Source organism: Equus caballus, chromosome 13 (assembly GCF_041296265.1).
Source record: "Equus caballus isolate H_3958 breed thoroughbred chromosome 13, TB-T2T, whole genome shotgun sequence".
NCBI lineage: Eukaryota > Metazoa > Chordata > Mammalia > Perissodactyla > Equidae > Equus > Equus caballus.
The window spans coordinates 50,790,687-50,810,590 of NC_091696.1; the positions used below are offsets into that span (position 1 = coordinate 50,790,687).

The 19,904-nt window shown below is 46.6% G+C and overlaps 2 protein-coding genes and 1 long non-coding RNA gene across 7 annotated transcripts; 1 reads left to right on the plus strand and 2 right to left on the minus strand.

Annotated features, from left to right (window-relative positions):
- Nucleotides 1–1,947: 1,947 nt before the first annotated feature.
- ZNF174 (zinc finger protein 174) lies at nt 1,948–8,786 on the minus strand. 2 transcript variants are annotated; one of them, XM_001502066.6, is made up of 3 exons: nt 7,455–8,786; nt 6,225–6,447; nt 1,948–3,156 (listed from the first exon to the last, which is right to left on the minus strand). In XM_001502066.6, exons 1-3 carry the CDS (start codon nt 7,860–7,862, stop codon nt 2,555–2,557), a joined length of 1,233 nt encoding a protein of 410 aa, XP_001502116.1. In that variant the 5' UTR covers nt 7,863–8,786; the 3' UTR covers nt 1,948–2,554. The 2 variants fall into 2 exon arrangements, with proteins under 2 accessions (XP_001502116.1, XP_005599075.1); XM_005599018.4 differs by lacking the exon at nt 1,948–3,156 and adding an exon at nt 5,771–5,956 and having other exon boundaries at nt 7,455–8,659.
- ZSCAN32 (zinc finger and SCAN domain containing 32) lies at nt 8,777–18,811 on the plus strand. 4 transcript variants are annotated; one of them, XM_023616462.2, is made up of 6 exons: nt 8,777–8,935; nt 10,535–11,012; nt 13,920–14,086; nt 14,224–14,318; nt 16,018–16,500; nt 17,244–18,811. In XM_023616462.2, exons 5-6 carry the CDS (start codon nt 16,131–16,133, stop codon nt 18,086–18,088), a joined length of 1,215 nt encoding a protein of 404 aa, XP_023472230.2. In that variant the 5' UTR covers nt 8,777–8,935; nt 10,535–11,012; nt 13,920–14,086; nt 14,224–14,318; nt 16,018–16,130; the 3' UTR covers nt 18,089–18,811. The 4 variants fall into 4 exon arrangements, with proteins under 4 accessions (XP_023472230.2, XP_005599085.2, XP_070088461.1 ...); XM_005599028.4 differs by lacking the exon at nt 13,920–14,086 and having other exon boundaries at nt 8,809–8,935; XM_070232360.1 differs by lacking the exons at nt 8,777–8,935; nt 13,920–14,086; nt 14,224–14,318 and having other exon boundaries at nt 10,873–11,012.
- LOC138917183 (uncharacterized) lies at nt 10,874–13,745 on the minus strand. The gene is made up of 3 exons (XR_011424879.1): nt 13,576–13,745; nt 12,554–12,607; nt 10,874–11,001 (listed from the first exon to the last, which is right to left on the minus strand). It is a non-coding gene; the product is annotated as an uncharacterized lncRNA (long non-coding RNA).
- Nucleotides 18,812–19,904: the final 1,093 nt, after the last annotated feature.

Here is a 19,904-nt window from a genome sequence, read left to right on the forward strand (position 1 = left end):
TGAGGTTGGCTGAATCATGGCCCCCAAACATGTCCACATCCTAAGCCCTGGAACCCGTGGATGTTATCTTATACGGATTTTGCTGATGTGTCTAAGTTACGGCACTTGAGATGGGAAGACTATCTTTGATTATCTGGGTGGGCCCAATACAATCATAACAGTCCTCATAAGAGGGAGGCTGGAGGGTCAGAGTCGGAGGAGAAAGTGACATGATGACAGAGATTGGAGGGATGTACTTTGAAGATGGAGGAAGGGGCCACAAGCCAAGGAATCCAAGTGGCTATTAGAAGCTAAAAAAGGCAAGGAAACAGATTCACCCATGACAGCCTCTGGAAGGAACCAGCCCTGCTGACACCCTGATTTTGGCTCAATGAAACTAATTTCGGACTTCTGACCTCTGGAACTATAAGATGTCTGTGTTGTTTTTAAGCCACTAAGTTTATGGTCATCTGTACTGCAGTGACAGGAAACTAGTACAGACATAAATATCATTAGGGAAGTTATTAAGAAATAACAGTGAAATTGGCCTAGAAAAAGGAGCTGGGGTGAGGTGGGAAAAGAATGAGGAATCAAGAGGCCCCAACTGGTGAGAGGCAGGGGACAGGAATGAGGTAAGGAGCAGGCCTAATAATGAAGATAAACTCTTCTAATATCTAACACAGTTGCTGGGAAGGGGACCGTGGATTAGAGTCTAAAGGGCCACCACTGGGCTTCCATTAAGTCTCTCTGCCCCAGAGACAAGAGGCTTTGTCCACTGCATTCAACAGGTTGTCACCAGGGTCTCTGATTCAGGCAGAAATAGGCCCTGAGGGGAAAGCAGGGGCCCTCAACTCTTCAATCACTGAACACCTCTTTCTCTTGGCTGGGCACGGGTTAAATCCAAAAGCTAAACTGATGGAAAAACAAGGTTCTTATCCTTAAAGAGCTTTTATCGTGTACAGCACATTTCCCCAACCTTGGCACTATTGACACTTTGGACCAGATAACTCTGTTGTGGGGGCCATCCTGTGCACTGTAGGACATTTAGATGCATCTCTGCTTTCCACCCCACTAGAGGCCAGGAGCTACCCTCCCTTCCCCCAAGTCATAACAACCAACAATGTTTTCAGACATTGCCAAATGTCCTCTGGGGGCAAATGTGCTCTCAGGTTGAGCATTACTAACGTGTGGGCTGGAGCAGGAAGTGACACATGAGTAAGTCTGTCTGCCTAGAACTTGTCAGAGGTTTTGCAGAGCAGGCAACTCTTGTGAGACGGGACAGGGAGGGAGGAGTGGGGGCTGGCAGGTCCTCAGGGCAAAGGGAACAGTATATGCAAAAACCCAGAAATGTGTGTGTGTGTGTGTTGGGGGGGGTGTTGCACGCACACACGCACTTGTCCCTCCGCAGTAAGGAACATGAGATTCTTGGGGAGGGTGGCAGGAGAACAGCACAGGCCACAGCCCTGAGGTGACTGGCAGTGATGTGAGGATATCGATGCTTTAGGAAGGGCACCCATCTACCAAAACTTTTCTCTAAACTGAGAGATCAGCTGGCTTGTCCAGGGTGACTAAAAATTGTGTACCGATTGGGTTTTAATGTCCATTTTGAGAGAATGAAGGAGTGGAATTAGATGATCTCTCAGGCCTAACATTTTATATAAATGTATTTTGTCATTTTTAGAAACTTTATTGAGGTATAATTTACATATCATAAAATTAACACATTTCAATGGTTTTAGTAAATGTACTGAAATAATCCAGTTTTAGAACATTTTCATCACTCCATTTTGTTATTCTTAAAGCTACTGGCCTAAGGGAGAAAGCAGAGAGTAAAGATTCCCTTTGACATCTTAGGAGTCTATATCCACTCCTTGCTTCTTGTAGCTTTTCCCTATTGCTTGGGAGCAGCTGTGTACATTTTCTTTTCCTAAATCAAAGCTGCTTTGATACAAAAAAGACCCCTCAATATATGTGTGTTTGTTTGTTTATTTTGATAAAAGCACTAATTACTTGGAAACCCTCTCCTCACACAAACATGTTCATACTCTCACTTCATGTATCCTTTGTTAGGAACAGCCAGGAATCATGGGAAGAATATCAGGGGATTTATATTCCAACGAAATCTGCCTTGAAATTCTTGTGGATCACTCATCTTTATTAAAGAAGTGTGCATGTGATAAAGATTGTCTAGTATGACAGCAAATGCATAACTGTAGAATTTACCCTTGAACATATTTAGAGGATAAATAAAGCAGCAGAGAGAAGATTTAACATCAAGGGGGGCACCTGCAGAATCATCCTGATTCTCCCTCAGTAGTTCCTCCCCGCTCTCCATCTGAGACTCTGGTTCTCTTTGACCCAACACCCAGACCTGGATCTCTTCGCCCTATCACTGTGTATGGTCATGTCCCGAGTCAGCTTCTTCTGGGACCCCTCACGAGCCAAATGTGCACCATCATTCCTCAGGGACCTCTTGCTTTCCTTGTAAGTCACGCAGTGTTTGTGATTTACATGCAAGTAGGGGAAGAGAAATACAAATGCCTTCCTTCTCAACAGAAAGCATGAAGCCCTGCTTTCAGTCCCCATGGTGGAGTCTGTGATGCTGGTGAAGGTTTGAGCTCTGGCGAAAGCTTTTCCCACACTGGCCGCACTGGTATGGCTTCTCTCCGGTGTGGATCCTCTGGTGCAGTTTCAGGGTTGACTGCCGCCCAAAGCAGTTTCCACATTCTCCGCACGTGTAGGGTCTCTCTCCAGTGTGGACTCGCTTGTGTCTTTTCAGCTCTGAATTCCATGTGAAGCTTTTCCCACAGTCATCACATTTGTAAGGTTTCCTTACTGAGCGGGTCAGCTGGTGGCCAAGGCGCTGCACGTGACTACTCAGGCTTCTTTTACTTCCTTTGCCTTTCCTCAGCTCTCTCAGCGTGTGGCTCTTTAGGGGGCTACTGATGTATTCCAGTTCCCTGCAATGTCTCTGGTAGTGAGCAAATGGCTTTTGAGCATTTGGGGGGCTGACCTGCCTCCGTGACAAGCGGGATTCACTCATATTCGCCCCTCTCGGTTCAGGACTCTGTAGACCATTCCCTTTGGATCTGCCAGCTGACAATGCACATGGCTTTGCTCCTTTAGCCCCCTCCTGTTGCGGATTTTCCTTGTTGTCACTTTTCATTCTGGGGGCCTCTATAATTAGAAAGAATATGTTTCATTTTCTGGGCTTCGAAGAATGAACCTCAACAAAAGAGTTACAAAATATACTGCAAGGTTTCTCAAAGTGTGGTCCTCCACTGGCAACTTGTGTTAGACTTATCTGGGGCACTCGTTAAACAAGAAGGCTGCCTCACATTCCCAAGGCTACTGAGTCAGAATCTCTGGAGGTGGGACCTGGAAATCTGCAGTTAACAGGCTCCTGGGGTGATTCTGATTTATATGAAAGTTAGGAACCAAGTTCTCCAACCTCCTTTAGGGAAAGGTTTAGGAAAGGAGAAATAGGGAAAAGCAAACCCATCAGTATCAACTGATGTATCAGCTAAGGAATGAAAAGAAGGAAGAGAGTTGAAATTTCAACACTGTAAATATATTCTCACCTACATGAACACTGAATGACCACCACTGTCTCTTCAAATAATGGTAAATCCAGTGAACGTGCCATTTTCTTTCATTACAAAGTTGATGGCATTTGTGTTTGGAAACTGGAATATGGGCTAGATATGTATCCTAATTACAGAAACTCCTCAACTTCTGACCACCAGGAGTGAGGATCAAGATGGAAATGAGTTGGAATGACCTGTGAGCAAGTCAGATGATCTAGAGCTGTGCTATCCCATAGGATTCCTATGTGTGTGTGTGCGTTATTCAATATGGCAGCCACTAGCCACATATGGCTACTGAGTACCTGAAATGTGGCTAGTGTGACTGAGAAACTGAATTTTAAATTTTATTTAATTTTCATTAACTTAAATTCAGACTTAAACATGCAGCCCATACAATTATGGTCAACTGCTTTTCAACAAGATTGTCAAAACAATTCAATGGGGAAAGAATAGTCTCTTCAATAAATAGTGCTGGGACAACTGGATTTCCACATGCAAAAGAATGAGGGTGGACCCCTATCTCACAACATATACAAAAATTAACTCAAAATGGATCAATGACCTAAATGTAAGAGCTAAACCAATCCCTCTTTGAACAAAACATAGGTGCAAATCTCTGTGATTTTAGATTAGGTAATGGTATTTTAGATGTCACCAAAAACACAAGGTAACATAGAAAAAATAGATAAATTGTACTCCATCAAAATCAAAAACATTTGTGCTTCAAAGGATACTATTAAGAAAGTGAAAAGACAACCCACAGAATGGGAGAACATATTTACAAATTATATATAAGGGTCTTGTATCCAGAATATATAAAGAACTCTTATAAAAACAATAAAAACCTAACCCAATTAAAAAATGAGCAAAGGATATGAATAGACATTTCTCCAAAGATGATGTACAACTGGCCATTAAGTACATGGAAAGATGTTCAAGATCATTAGTCATTAGGCAAATAACTCAAAACCTCCATGAGATACCACATCACATCTAATAGGACGGCTGTAATCACAAAGACCAACAATACTAAATGTAAGCAAGGATGTGGAGAAATTGGAATCCTCATAGATGTTGGTGGGAATGTAAAACGGCACAGCCACTCTGAAAAACAGTCTGACACTTCCTCAAAAGGTTAAACATAGAGTTACCATGTGACCCAGCAATTCCACTCCTAGGTACATACCCAAGAGAAATGAAAACTTATGTCCACACAAAACTTGTACACAATGTTTGTAGCAGCATTATTCATGATAACCAAAAGTAGAAACAACCCAAACGTCCATCAACTGATGAATAAACAAAATGTCCATATAATGGAATATTATTCAGCCACAAAAAGAAATGAAGTATTGACACATGGTACAACAGGATGAACCTTGAAAACATTATGCTAAGTGAAAGCCAGACACAAAAGATCACATATTGTATGATTCTGGACAATGGAATGCCCAGAATAGGCAAATCCAGAGACAGAAAGTAGACAGTGGATGCCAGGGCTGGAGAGAGGGGGATGGAGTGTGACTGCTAATGGGTATGGGTTTCTTTTTGAGGTTATGAAAATATTCAGGAATTAGAGAGTGGTGATGGTTGCACAAGTGTGTGAATATACTAAAAACCGCTTAACTGTACACTTTAAAAGGGTGAATTTATAATGTGTGAATTATATCTCAATAAATAAAATTTAAACAGCCACATGTGGCCAGTGATGACTGCATTGGACAGTGCAGCTCTGAAGGAAGGCACTGTTGGAGCTTAGGGACGAGGAGCATGAGAATCTACCCTCTCGGGAATCAAAAGAAAGGAGATGGGGACTGCATACAACCCAGCTGCTGCTGAGGCAGGAGAAGGGAGTGTGTGTGGTCCGCTTTCTTCAGGACCATGAAGGCCATAGGTTACGGGGCACGACCTCAGCCAGGGACATAATGCTTTTCTACTGGACGCTCCAGGTCTTCTCTATTTCTGAGTTCTGAGAATAATCAAACCAAAGTGTTTCATTGAATGTAGCAAATCTTAAGGAATCAAGGCTCTCGTCTTCTTGTAACCCTCTTCTCTAACCTGCTGGCTGTATTCTGCTCTCGCATCTCCAAGACTGGCCACAGTGTTACTGTCATTCAGTCTTACAGACCACAGGACCGTGTAGAGCAGGGCCAGCAATTATACTGACACCAAGCCAGAGACAGACAGGGAAATGGACAAAAGGGTTTAAAGCAGACAGTGGCACAGGAGGAGGAAGAGGCAGAAAATAATATGGAGTGGGGCTTTTTCTCAATGAGCAGATTCTTGAGCCCCTTCTAAAATAGGAGCATTTTAAGTGATGAAACTCAGCCACAGCTCGCATGGCAGTTCATCAGTGGTCAAATATGGATCTGTTTTCACTCTAAGAAGCTCTGAAAGGGACAGAAAAGTAGGCAAAAAAAAAAAAAGTTGTGCACTGGATTGTCAAATAGTCATTAAGATAAAATGATAAAAACATATTTCTCATGTATTGTATCGCTACCATTCAAATTAGTGAAATTTGTTAGGCAACAAAGATCTACTATTACATTCAGCGTTCCAAAAAACCTAACATCTGGTCTATGGCTTTTCAGAACCAGAAGATGCTGTGATGGAGAAAACAGACTGATGAGAAGGAGAGAAGAGGCACAGAGTGTTTACCTGTTCCAGCCAATTTGGGGGTTGGTTCCTGGAGGAGTGGGGATTTTTCCCAGTGATCGGGGCTCAGGGGCTCCTGAGATCCTGCCTGGGAAGGCTCCTCCAGAGAGCTCTCCCTGGGATACCTCCGAGGAGTTTGCAGTTGAAAGTCTGGCAGTTCCTGTTCTCCAAGTTGAGATCCAGTTTTTTCCAAGAGTATCTTCTGGCCCTGCATACAAACGGCCACCTAGGAACAAGCCCCATGCATTAGAGAATAGCCTGAGGAATGACTGAGCGCAGCTTGACCTCTCACTGCTCTGTAATGACCCCTTTACCCTGGGAATTCTTGATAATGGCCTGGAGGTCAACTTTGATAGAGACCACCGAAACTCTCAAAAGAAGCAGAGAAGGACATACAGAATGACCAGAATGGGCCTGCTTCAAATCAGCCGATACTTCCTGAGTAGATGCCCCTAAAGCTTGGGCCTTTCTCAAGGCCTGGAGTCAAAGTCATCAGAGAGCAGGCACAAATATCAGGGTCGGTTATGACACTGGCCCAGCAGATTCCCAACCTCTGCCCACCGCCTCCCTACTTCTGCTGGAAACAGGCCCTGTAGGACTGGGAAGCACTATGGTGGGGGCTGTTAAAAACCACCCTTATCTAATCGTTCTGCCCAAGACTCTCCTGGTAAGAAAATTCCAGTAACAGTAAGGCTCTAAGCGGACTGTCCCACCCCTGTTCCCTAATTGCTTCTGTTTCCCAAAGCACATGGCTGTTTGCTTCCTGTCTAGGCCCCAAGTGGAGTCTGACTTGGGGGTGGGGATTGGAAGGAATACTGGCCAACTGAGGTGTGACTTCCCAATCCAGAGGCAATATGCAAGATGCTTCACTGGAACAAGGTCCAATGAAGTACCCCTCAAACCAAATTCCTACCCAGCAGGATGACCCTGTCTGCTAAGAATCCTGAATGCAGAAAAACTTCCTGAGGAATGGGTCGGGGGGACTTATCAGCAAAGATTCAAGAACCTTACTTGATCCTCTACTTCTTCACTGGAGCGCCAGTGGCTGAGTTTTCTAAAAGCCTGTTACATTTCCGGCGGGGGGGGGGGGGGGTCCCAAATAGAGGCTAGAATCAACGTTTGAAGCCATCTGGTCCGTTTCTGGACTCTGTCTAACTAGGGAGGGATCCAGAGACCAAACACTATCTAGATGAAAAAAAAATCCTGGGGACCATGAGAAAGGACTTGCCTTACCCACTGCTTTGGTCTCTTGGCTGCTCTGTGAAAATCTTCCACCAAGGTCACCATCTCCTTGCTGCTCATTGGACATCGATGCCTGACCCGAGCCTGGATCTCCGGCGGCAGGATGTTCAGAAACTGCTCCAGCACCAGTAGCTCCAAAATCTGCTCCTTGGTGTGCACCTCAGGCTGCAGCCACTGACGGCAGAGCTGTCGGAGCCGGGAGAGTGCCTCTTGGGGTCCAGACACTTCTTGATAACAAAACCGTCTAAAGGTCTGGCGTGACAGCTCAGGATCAGGGGAGTCTTTCTGCAGAGCAGGTCCCCGTTTCTCTTCTAGCTTTGTTATTATGTGTCTCTCTTGCTTGGAGGAAGCCTGAATGTGGGACTGCGAGCTCAAAGTTATCTCCATCTTAGCTGCCATTTTGGGGCTCGGGAGACAGCTTCTCTTTCTTTGTAAACAGCTCAAGCCTTGGGGATCATGGCCCTGGAAAATGCTAGAAGGATGCTAGAAATGAAGCTCCTCTGAGGATGCTGGGAGGACAGGATGCAGACAGGGCCTTCTCATTCGCTAGCCCTGACCCCAAACTCCTGAAGACAACACAATTCCTGGGAGTGGAAAGAGTTTGTCTTTCCGCCAGTTTCCTGAACTGCCTTGCAAAGGAGAAAAGTCATAACGTTCTAAAAGGAAACTGGGGAAAATACTGCTTCTATTTCAGCGATAAGCACACAAGGTCTCAGAGGAAATGCGCAATACGACCTAACAGGCTGCCAGGAACCACTAGGAGAAGTTCCAGTTGTCATACAGGTTGCCCGCACCAACTCTCCCGCATCTTGCTTAGACCAACCTGGAGCATCTTGCCAGGAGCTATAGGGTGGGCCTAGGCGGGCCACGGCGACGCCGGGGGGTGAGAGTTAGCGAAAGCCTCCTGCTTGCGAGCAAGGTAGACCGAGGCTCGGCAGGCCCAGCCGCTCCGGCCTCCGAGGGCGCCCCGCTCCGGCTCCGCGCCCCAGCTGGCCGGGGCTTGGAGAAGCTGCGGCACTTGGGCGGGCAGCACAACTTCGTGGCCAGGTGCGAGACCCGGCGGACACCTACGACGGTAGCGTCGCCTACTGCCCTGCACCCGATGCCCACCTGCAGCGCACTCACCTCTCTTGGGACCGAGACCCGGAACCCAGGAGCCGGGGCTGGGGGCGGGGCCGAAGCCGCTCGTGGCGGACACTCCCACTGGCTGCCTAGGAATTACGCCGCGGGAGGGCCCGCCTCCTCCACAGAGGGATTGGCTCCTCAAGAGCGTTCTCTTTCGTCTATTGGCTGCTGACTCTGTCGATGCTGGCGAAGAACCGCGCCAGCCGTCGTAGTGCAGCCCGGGAGTTGTAGTTCGGTGGACGCCTTGCGAGCATGCGCAGTAGGCGGGCTAGCGCCGGGGCTTGCGGCGCTAACTTCCGCCCCGGTGGCTGAGCGAGTTTGGGCGGAGTCGAGGGCGTGCGCCTTCGGTAAGTGCTCTGCTTCCTCGAGGCCGGACCCCACGCCGGCCTGGGAGCCCTTTGCCGCTGAGAGTCTTTTCAGGGCGGTTGGGCAAGGGCCGGGAGCCCCTCTCACGCTCCACGGTCACCTTCCTGCGGCGCGGCCCCTAGTCCCGGTGACCCCGGCCCACTGAAGACCGCCAGGCAGGGTCCCGATCCCTGTGTCCGAGCCCGGACTCCCTCTGGCCTGTGACCCTGCTTGTCTCATCCCTGTGTCGCTGCAGCGGGAGCGTGCGCACTTGTTTCCCTCTCCGCTTCAGCCACAGTACCTAACCCTAGCACTGAGTGCACTGGGAGTACTCAGTGCATCCTTGCGGAGTGAAAAGTCAGTCAGCCCCACTCCCATTCTCATCCTGCTTTCCGCTGAGTGTTTGGATCAACGCCGGAGAGAAACACATTTCTGAGAGACCAGCATTTAAAAATTAACTATGAATGGGATCTTAGGGATCAAGAGGAGTGCAGGCTCCGCCTTCTGCATAAAAATAGAATAGCATTAAATTCTTCATCCAGGTAAGGTGCAGGATGTAGGAAAATGTGTAAGGCAAGGGGACAGGTTCTAATCCTGGCCTTGGTGCTGAGGAGCTAGCTCTGACGTGCTTTTCTGTTAAAAAGGACTGCTAACAGTCATGCCTTTCATCTCTATCTCTAGCTCCTCCAGCCATTGAAATGTAAAAAGAATGTAAGTGACGACGGTTCAGGTGCTTTGGAAGAAAGGAAACCTGAATCCATTTTGTAAAAAAATAATTGTTTTACTCCTATAAACAGGTTCACCCCATAGGTGGAGGAGTGCAATGGAGAGTGAGACATAATTGCAGATAGCTCCAGTCTTACATCCTCCCAATTTAGCAATTCCCAGGAAATTTGGAACTTCTCCCACCCTACCTGTATGTGAAGTCTCACAGGAGAATTCCGACAGGCCCAGCCTATGTCAGATGCCCCTTCCTGGGATGTGGGGAAGGGTACAGTAATGAAAAGCGCCACAGGAGCCCATGGAATAGAGAGGGGCTCTTTCACAAAGGAAGAAGATGCTGCACTCAGAAGTGGGGGTGGAATGCTGGCAGATGAACGCATACAGGAAACCAGAACAATCATTTATCAGCCACATTGTGTGTGTGTGGTGGTGGCAGAGAGGAGGGTATAATATTGGTGAAGAGGTTAACCTAGAGGCACATGTGTGCTGTTCTCTCCTTAAGACAAGGTAGCAATTGGGAAGGTGGGTGCGGGCCTCTTGAGGGGAGAGGAGAACAGGGACAGGACCTGGAATGTGGGGCACATGAGAAGGAGCAGCTGGCTACACCACAAGGACTAATTTGGGGAATTCATCAGCAGACACAGGAATTTGGCTGGGGAGAAAACTATGTTTTTTGATATTTCTAGTGCTTTGGCTCCTCTGCTTGGATTATGGAGGCAGTAAAAGAAAAGGAGAGAAATAAATTACAAGGAGCAGAGTGAAGAAATATGGGATAGTTTTTTGCTGCCTTTTTCCAACCTCTTTACCTCCCTTCAGAGTTGAGCCTTTTTCAACTGTGAGTTTGCACATCTGTGACACTCTCATGTCTCTGATTCCAGAAAGATACTCCTTTCACTGGTATCCAGCAGAACTGTTTCCCAGTGGTATGAGAAGTGATGGAACCTAATCCTGAGTGGACGTGGCAACCAGTGAGCCACTTCATTGAAGCAAATTATGGCTGCAGCAAGGAGCCCCCAGGCACACCCATCCCCAAGCAAGACCTCCACACAGGGACAGAAATCAGCCCTTCATAGCAAAAGCCCTGACTATGAAGCTTCCCGCCAGCACTTTAGGCAGTTCTGCTACCAGAAGGTAGCTGGCCCCAATGAAGCTTTTAGCAAACTCTGGGAACTCTGTTGTCAGTGGCTGAGGCCTAAGACACACTGAAAAGAGCACATTCTGGAGCTGCTGATCATGGAGCAGGTTCTGAGCATCTTACCAGAGGAGATCCGGACATGGGTGAAGGAGCAGCGTCCAGAAAATGGCGAGGAAGCTGTGGCTCTGGTTGAGGATGTACAGAGAGTGCCTGGGCAACAGGTGAGAAAAGGAAGGCAGAACCTTGTGGTTTTGGTTATGAAGAATTGGGGGTGAGAAGCACAGGAATGGAAAAACTGGAGAGGCGCTCCGTTCAGAAATGCACAATAGCCCTCTGCCACCCACCAGAAAGTATTAGCTATCTTGGGTTGGTCCTATGTCCTTAGTCTATGGGAAGAATTTCTCATTTGCTGAAATAACTTGGACATTCTTATATTCAGTAAATGTTTAGAGTGGTGAAAACACTCAGAAAAATTCTCCAAACAAGGCCAGGGAAAGGACCACTATTCTTTACTCAGAGGGTTGGGAAAATTAGAGATGTTGGTGAATGAACATCTAATTTCTTTTGCTGGAAGGTTCCTTGAGGGCAGAATGTCATGTGTTGTACACAAAACAGTTTTATTAGAGCTGATCCTTGCTGCCTGGATAAAGTGGTCAGTTTGGGACATGATGAGTTTCACAAAATATCTGCTTGTAATGGTGGTGGGGCAAGGCCTCTCCAAGGGAACATTTGAGCTGACAGGTCAAGGAAAGAAGGAGCCAGTTGTGTCAAGAGCTGGGAAGAGAGTACTCCAGGCAGAGGGCACTCAACACTCCAAGAGCCTCAGGTGGGGGTGGACTTGGCGTGTTTGAGAAGGAAGTGGGGACTTGTGGCTGGAGCTTCAGGATGGAGGAGAAGAGTGGTGTGAGAGGTGAGAGGAGGGCAGAGGCCACCTTATGCTGGGCCTTTCAGGCTGCAAAGAGGAGTTCGGCTTTTATTTTGCATGCAGTGGGAGCCACTGAAGAGTGTTAACAGAGATGGGCATGATCATATGTTTTAAAAAGATCTGCTAGATTCTGTGTAGAGAGAGAATGGGTTAGAGGGTCCAGCAGCAGAGAAGATGCGGATAAGAGGCAATGACAGCAGTCCAGTCCAGACAGAGGATGGTGTCTTGGACCAGGCTGGAGGGTGTGGAGAGGGAGAGAAGAGGACTGATGCAAGGGACCTTTTGAAGGTAGAACTGGCCGGACTTGGTGATGCATTGGATTAGGGGGGAGAGAAAATGGCAGTAGTGCTGAGATCACAGGAGCTCTCTCATGTGAAAGCTGATGCTCTCATTTCCAACACATGTACACCACTTTAGCCCTTCTGGTATGTCAGGGTCTATGCAAAGAGCTTTCATGTAAATGATTTTAATCACTTGAGACCAAGTGATTGAGACCAAATTCTATTCATGTTTATTTTATTACAGTGGCTCTGAGAATATTTCTCTTCTGCTTCCTTATGTCTCATAGCACTTTTTAATGCCACTCTTAGGGGTTGTAGGTCCAGCTTAGGCAGGAATTTGTAGTGACAGATGATAGAGTCTGTTCTCAGGGGGATTCTGGGAAAGACTTGAGAGTGCTCATCAAGGAGACTACCCCTTTAGGAGGAGCTGGAGAGTCACTGAGATCACACCTGATCCAGGGGCTTCATCCAGAGGAATGGGCTTTGGAGGGGTCACGGAGCTCATTCCAAAGACCACGGGAGCAGTTAGGAGGTAAGCAGAGGCCTCTGCCCTCACCTGAGGAAATGCAGGTCTGAGCTTGAGTCTGCCCCTGGGCTCCAGATGAAATGCCTTTGAAATAGATCCAAAAGACAAGATTTCAAATTTCGGTTGATGGTAACAGCACTTGAAATAATCTTAGAGATCATTTATGTGTTAGCCTAATCCTCTTTTATTTCAATTTAATTCTATTCCTTCTGAATCAGGCGTATTAAAGGGAGCATGTTTACCTTCACCTTCTGCGTAGCAGTTCTTTTTTTTCTTTTTTGAGGAAGATTAGCCCTGAGCTAACATCTGCTGCCAATCCTCCTCTTTTTGCTGAGGAAGACTGGCCCTGAGCTAACATCCATGCCATCTTCCTCTACTTTATATGTGGGACGCCTGCCACAACATGGCCTGACAAGCGGTGCATAGCTCTGCACCCAGGATACGAACGATGAACCCCGCGCTGCGGAAACGGAACATGCGAACTTAGCCGCTGTGCCACCAGGCCAGCCCCAGCGGTTCTTCATATGCCTAAAGACTTTAAACCCCCTTTCCTATCTAGCTTAATTTCTTCCAGAATAGATTTCTCTTATTATTTTTGCTTTTCTTCCAAAGCTGTAGTTGTTATTTTTACTGGTCTTAATTTTTTTAGAAAAATTTTAATTAAAATTTTTTTAAATTGAGGTGAAATTCACATAATATAAAATTAGCCATTTTTTCTTTTTTTTTTTTTGCGGGAAGATTAGCCCTGAGCTAACATCTGCTGCCAATCTTCCTCTTTTTGCTGAGGAAGACTGGCCCTCAGCTAACGTCTGTGCCCATCTTCCTCTACTTTATATGTGAGACACCTACCACAGCATGGCTTGCCAAGCAGTGGTGTGTCCGCACTGGGATCCAAACCAGCAAACCCCAGGCCACCATTTCGGAATGTGTGCACTTAACCGCTGTGCCACCGGGCTGGCCCCATTTCCTTTTGATCTTTGGGAACATCTGTGCTCTGTGGTGTGTGACTTCTGTGGCATTAGGGTCTGTGAGTAAAGGAGGGCGGGACTCACTGTGTGGCACGTGCTGCTCCCTCTGCTCGTGGGCTGCCAAGATCCCAAGTGTTGTAACTTCCCCGGCGGTCACAGAACTCTGAGTGTCCTCTGAAGCTCATCAAAATGAACCATTTCCTTTGTAGAACTCTTGAAGATTGGTGATCTGGGAAAGAATATGTTATCTTGGTCTGAGGAAAATTAAAAGGGTTGAGTTACTGTCATATTTGGGAGAGTACTATGTTTATCTCTGGGTGGTGGGGATCTGAGAGATTCCTTCCCATTTTCTGTTAAAAATTTGTTTTTCTGTAATGTGCACATATTTCTTTAGAATGAAAAAAAACCTTTCTTCTTTTTTTTTTAAGGCTCTTATGCCAAGAATCTTGTTAAAGGAGCATCACAGCACATGGAGAGGCCATTGGGTATGCTGGTGATCCTCAATCTTGAGTGTGCCACAGACTCATTTTGGGGGTGTGTTCAAACAGATTCTCAGGCCTCACCCCCCAGCACTTCTGGTCCGAGTAGATCTGAGGTGAGGCCCGAGAATATGCATCTCTGAAGGGTTCCCAGATGCTGCTCATGCTGCTGGCCCGGGGACTGCATTCAGAACCTCTTCTCTGTGGCTGTTGTGTGGAAGCTGCCCTCTAACAGTGGCTCTTTCTCCCTCAGCCTGGCTTACTCTGCACGCTCCCAGGAACCATCCCCAGAAGAGGGGTCTTCGAGACCAGGAGACAGGTGCTCTGCTTTGGATAGGAGGGGACCAGGTGAGCTGTGGCAGACACCTTTTTTCTCTTGAAGTTCCCATTTCACCTTGTACTCACTCTCACCCTAAAACTCCTTCTTTTCTGGAGATGTTAGAAAGGGTTTTTAGGTGGTCCATTGAGCTTTTCTTGTCTTGTTTTCTTATTCTGTCTACTCTGCCATCATCACATGGCTCGTTACTCACCCCGATCCTTCCCTCAGAGGCCTGACCTCCGTCTGCCTTACTATGCCCCTGATCTGATGACTGCGGTCCTGTCTCTGCCCCACCTCGGGCTTAGGGGAGTGCTATTGAAAGTGACATGAACTGAAATGGAGAGCAAGCATTTAGAAACTTAGAGCAATTTGACATTGCTGCACTATCCAACTGCATGTTTATTGTATTTTTAAAGACAATCAAAAAAACCTGGTTCTTTACAGACAATTTGGGAAGTACTATATTGGGCATTCTGGCCCTAGATATAGAACTTTGTAATTACTTTTACTTTCTGAGTGAAATGGGGTGGTTTGAAAGGTTTCTGAGCAGAGGAGTAATAGTTTCAAAACGATCCCTTTGAGTATTTCAATTTATTTGGCCCTTTACCTAAACATTTGTTTGTCTCTCCTTCTTGTTACAGAGACTTATATTGGACTGTGCCTCATTGAAGGCAGGATCCATGTCCTATTGATATTTGCATTTCTCAGAAAGTGGCATGGTAGACACTCATACATGTTAGTTGAATTGAATGAAGGATGGGGCCCACTTTGACTTCTGGGTCAAGAATAGAACGTAGGAGGTCAAGAGTGGAACCAAGCAGACCATGTAGCAGGCCATGCAGTAATCCAGGCTTGAGATGATGGCTTAGAGCAGAGTGGATGAGAGGGGGTAATGAGAAGGGGCTGTGTGCCCTTGAGAGCATCATGACCGGATGTTATCAGAACGTCCTTGTTGGGACAGCTCTAGACAAATGAGCCCTCAGTGACTGGCCCAGATGGGCACCCCTTTGAGGAATGTGTGGTGTGTTCTGAAACAACAGCCAGCCTGTTTGCAGTTTCCAGACGTTTACTCCTTACTCTCACCTTGTCCTAGTTAAGTGCTGTAAGTTAGTTCCTTGTATCTACATGGATGACAGGAGAGATAAACAGTCAGGGATGGGTCAGATCAGGAGGGACTTGGGCATCACAGGTGGCAGTAGGCAGAAGTATCCTATAACTAGTTCTTCTCTCCTCTAACTCTTTGCTTCCCTCCAAGTCTCGCATGTTCACCATGTCCTCTTATGCGGCACAGGCCCTCAGGGATCCCCACAACTGTGGAGCCACGTGAGCACGACCCTTGTGAGTCATATGTCAGGGGAAACGAGTGGGATTCAGGATAAAGGGAAATAAACAGGGCAGCTTTAGAAAATACTCTGCATCACAACTAGAAGGACCTGCAACTAGGATATACAACTATGTATGGGTGGGATTTGGAGAGATAAAGCAGGAAAAAAAAAAAAAAGGAAAATACTCTGCAACTCCTTCTCAGGTAAAAGGATGTCTTTTCGACTACAGTGAATGCTTTTGTTTTAGGAAAAAACTCCACAGGGAGGTGTGTTCCCAGGAATGACAGTAGCCAGTGTGGCATAATTTGAGAAACTAGGATGTAAGTTCTTGGGCTGCTAAAACCCTGCACTGTGGTATCCACTCCTCTCTGATCTGATCACTGTGTTTCTTGTTCCCTGGCAGCTGGTGTGCACTGGGGCTATGAAGAGACCAAGACACTCCTGGCCATTCTCAGTAATTGTCACTTTTATGAAAAACTCCAGACTCATCAGCAGAACATCCAGATCTATAGGGCCATGGCAGAACAACTGCAGGAGCAGGGCTTTCTGCAGACCCCAGAGCAGTGTCTCACCAAGTTCAAAAGCCTACAGTTACGTTACCTCAAAGTGAGGAGGGGCCACGTGCCTGAGCCTTGTACTTTTCATGAGGAAATGGATGTCCTTTCACGCTCCTGGGCTTCCACAACAACTGTTACAAGTGATGCTGTTTGTGGCCAAGAGGGAAGTGATATGGATGCTGGAGAGTTGAGTCAGCAGAACAGGAAGGCCACAGAGCTTGGAGAAGCTACCACTGTGGATGGTGCTGCTGGGGATGAAAAGGACTTCAGGGATCCTGGCCAGGAAGTTAGCAGACTTGACCTGTCACTCCTGTTACCCAACAGACTTGGTAAGACTCTTGGCTCTGGCAGTCAGAGGATGGAAAGTCCACTTAGAGACCATTAGCCTGGCAATGAAGAGAGAGCCATTTCTGCTTCTGGACTTGCCATCATCTTTCTGTTGAGCTTATACAGACCAGGGAGTCTTGGTTTTCATGGTGTTTAAAGATTGTTTCTCTTGCACTTTGGACTCCAATTTTGCATTTGCCAGACTGTTCCACAGAGTCCATGTCACTTTTTCCCATGGAGTTCCAATTACCTTGCCTCCTTAGATTGTCAGGTAGTCCTCCAGCCCAGACTCTCTCTCCTTTCCTCTTTCTCCAGCATTGATCCTCCTTTCATAACCTAAGTCCACACTTGCTAGCTACTCAGCAACTTGCTATCTTCATGTTTGAGGTGGTCACCCAGGGTGGCCTTTTGTTTTTCTGTTCACAGAAGCTAGGCCATTCAAGAATTCAGAATACACGTAAAGACAGACTGACTGGTGATGCAGAACTTGACTCTTTGCCTCAGTTTTGTCATTGCGTTAGATCATCCAAAAAGAAATAGAATAGGAGAATAGTTGGTGGAGTTTAGGGTATATTTACCTGTGACCACAAATTTCGACCTTAAACATGCTACAATTGGAGAGAGAAACATAGGCTTTTAATTAGCAGAAGACTGAATCACGTGAAGAATTCCAGTTAGGTGTTTCTTCTTTATGTAGTTTAATTGTTAACTCTTTTCTCATTCCATTTTTTTTCTTTCTCTCCAGTCTATTGTATTTCTCTTCTTCCAGATTTTGGGGTCAAGAATGGGATTAAAAATGAGAATGTGAAATGGGATGATTCAGAGGAAGCAGAAATGAACAAGGCCCAGTGGAGAAAGTCTAGTGAAACTTTTTGGTACTCTGAGCTAACAAGAGGCTGGAAGGATGAGCCAAAGTCAGGCAGGCAACATAGATGTTCTCCAGGTGAGAGTGAGGAGAAACCCCCATCCCAGGAGAGGATGAGTCACCAGAGACTTCATACTGGGAGGAAGGCCTGTGGATATCTCCTGTGTGGGAGGAAGTGCTCTCAGAGTTCTCCCTCACCATCAGCCGGCTCCAGAACTGGAAGAAGCTTCTTGTATTGTTACAAATGTGGGAAAAGCTTTAGCCAAGGTTCTTATCTTGTTCATCATCAGAGAATCCACACAGGAGAGAAGCCTCACAAGTGCAGTGAATGTGGGAAGGGCTTTAGTGAGCACTCCACCCTCACAACTCACCTAAGAACTCACACCGGGGAGAGACCCTACCAGTGTGGAGAATGTGGGAAAAGCTTCAGCCAGAGCTCCAGCCTCATTGTCCACCAGAGGACCCACACTGGGGAGAAGCCCGATCAGTGCCGTGTCTCTGGAAAGAGATTCAACAACAGTTCCCGGTTTAGCAGCCACCTCCCAGTCCATCCTGGGGAGAGCCCATACGATTGTGAGCAGTGTGGGAAAAGCTTCAACAACAGCTCCCACTTCAGGGCCCGCCAGAAAACGCACACTGGGGAAAAGACTTACAGGTGCTGTCAGTGTGCAAAAAGCTTCGCGAAGAACTCTGCCCTCATACGCCATCAGGGGGTACATAAATGAGATACCCACATCACAGGAAGGAGGAGAGATGCCATGAGTGTGTAGGAAACCTGACAGATCAATTCCTTAGGTCAACATATGTTATTTAGAGCTTCCTTCTGCTTATGGAGAGTTCTACCAGCCAATCCCTGGCTTAGCAGTAGAGTTACTGACAACCAGTTAAGCACTTCAGAACCATGTCCGGGAATAGGAATCAGCATATGAATGATAAATTCTAGCTCCTCCTACAACTCCAGAGTATTCTCTCACTGTGGACTTCAATTTTTCTTTGAAGGGAAGAAGGCTATAGGATCCATAAGTCCTGCCAGAAAGCCAGAGTGTCCTTGTTTTGAACAGAGAATGAGTGGGTAGTGGTCTGAAAAGTGTTTCTGCACCATGCCAGGGAAGGAATTGTTTCTCCTGGTGGGAAGCACATCTACAGGGTAATAGCGTGGACCTATTCTTAACGAATAGTTGACCTCTAGGCACCTGCTGTTAGGTACTGCTGCTAACTAGAGCATGTCACTACTCTGGAATCCAGCCACCACCAAAAATGGAACAAAGGGTAGGAAGGATAGGTTAGGCCACTGGTTAATACTAAATCTAAGTGACTTAATCTTAGAGCAAGTGGAACATCTTTGATAATCTTTGTAAGATTCCTGGTTTCTTGTCTCTTATAGTGATGTTTTTACAAGTTTATAAGCATTACTGTTTCTGATGAAAATAAAGGTGTTTCTCCCTCCACTTCCCTGGCCTTTGGTTGTAATTTTCTCCCTTGGAAACATTATAGTCACACAGAAGCCTGCAGGGTTCTGAAGAGCATCTAAGTGCAGAGCCTGCTTCAGGGCAGTAGGACATGCAGAGAAGGAATAAGGGGCAAGAAACGGGGAGAGGAGGAATAGAATTGCGTTGGGAAGGGTTTGAGCCATTACTGAGAAGGGAGATCACAGGAGTAAGAAAATATAGGGGCTACAGGAGGCTCTGACTGCAGGTGCAAGGAAGGGTTGGTGTGAGGAGCACTAAACAAAATGTAAAACTTACTGATCCCGATCAAGGGAATGTTTAAGCTTCTGTAAAATCAACATGGAACAAAGCATTAAAAGATAGCTGTACTGTCCATGGTTCTTGGCCTGTGCATACAGGGTGTTAGCACCTTAACTAAGCTATAGTGAAAAGCAAGTGTCACAGTCTCTGCTTGAGCCTTTTTGAGGAATTAAATATGAGCAAAGGAGAATGTGCATTCTACCTCAACCAAATTTCTTTTCTTTTCTTTTTAAAGATTTATTTTTTCCTTTTTCTCCCCAAAGACCCCCAGTACATAGTTGTGTACTTTTAGTTGTGGGTCCTTCCAGTTGTGGCATGTGGGACACCACCTCAGTATGGCTCAATGAGCGGTGCCATATCCGCACCCAGGACTCGAACCAGCGAAACCCTGGGTCTCAGAAGCAGAGCATGCAAATGTAACCACTCGGCCACGGGGCCGGCCCCAAATTTCTTTTTTTTTTTTAATTTTGGGGAAGAAGGTGAATGAAAGGCAGGATGTAAGAGTATACTTCTGTGTTTCCTCGGGGTGATCCTTGCCTGGGCTACTCCACGTTTCCCACATACACTCTCCTGGAGCATGTCCCTAGGACAAGCTATGCAGGCCAATTCCCAGAGTCACATACTTACCTCTGCTCTACACAGAGGGAAAAATACTATCTTCGAAAAGCCCAGGCAAAGGCAGAGAAGTGGGCTTGAATGTAACCTGTTTCGGTCAGTCCAACATCACTGGAGATTCATGGTGGGGAAAAGGGAGACAGCCTGGGGGTGGATCGATTACTCAAGGGCTTTGGAT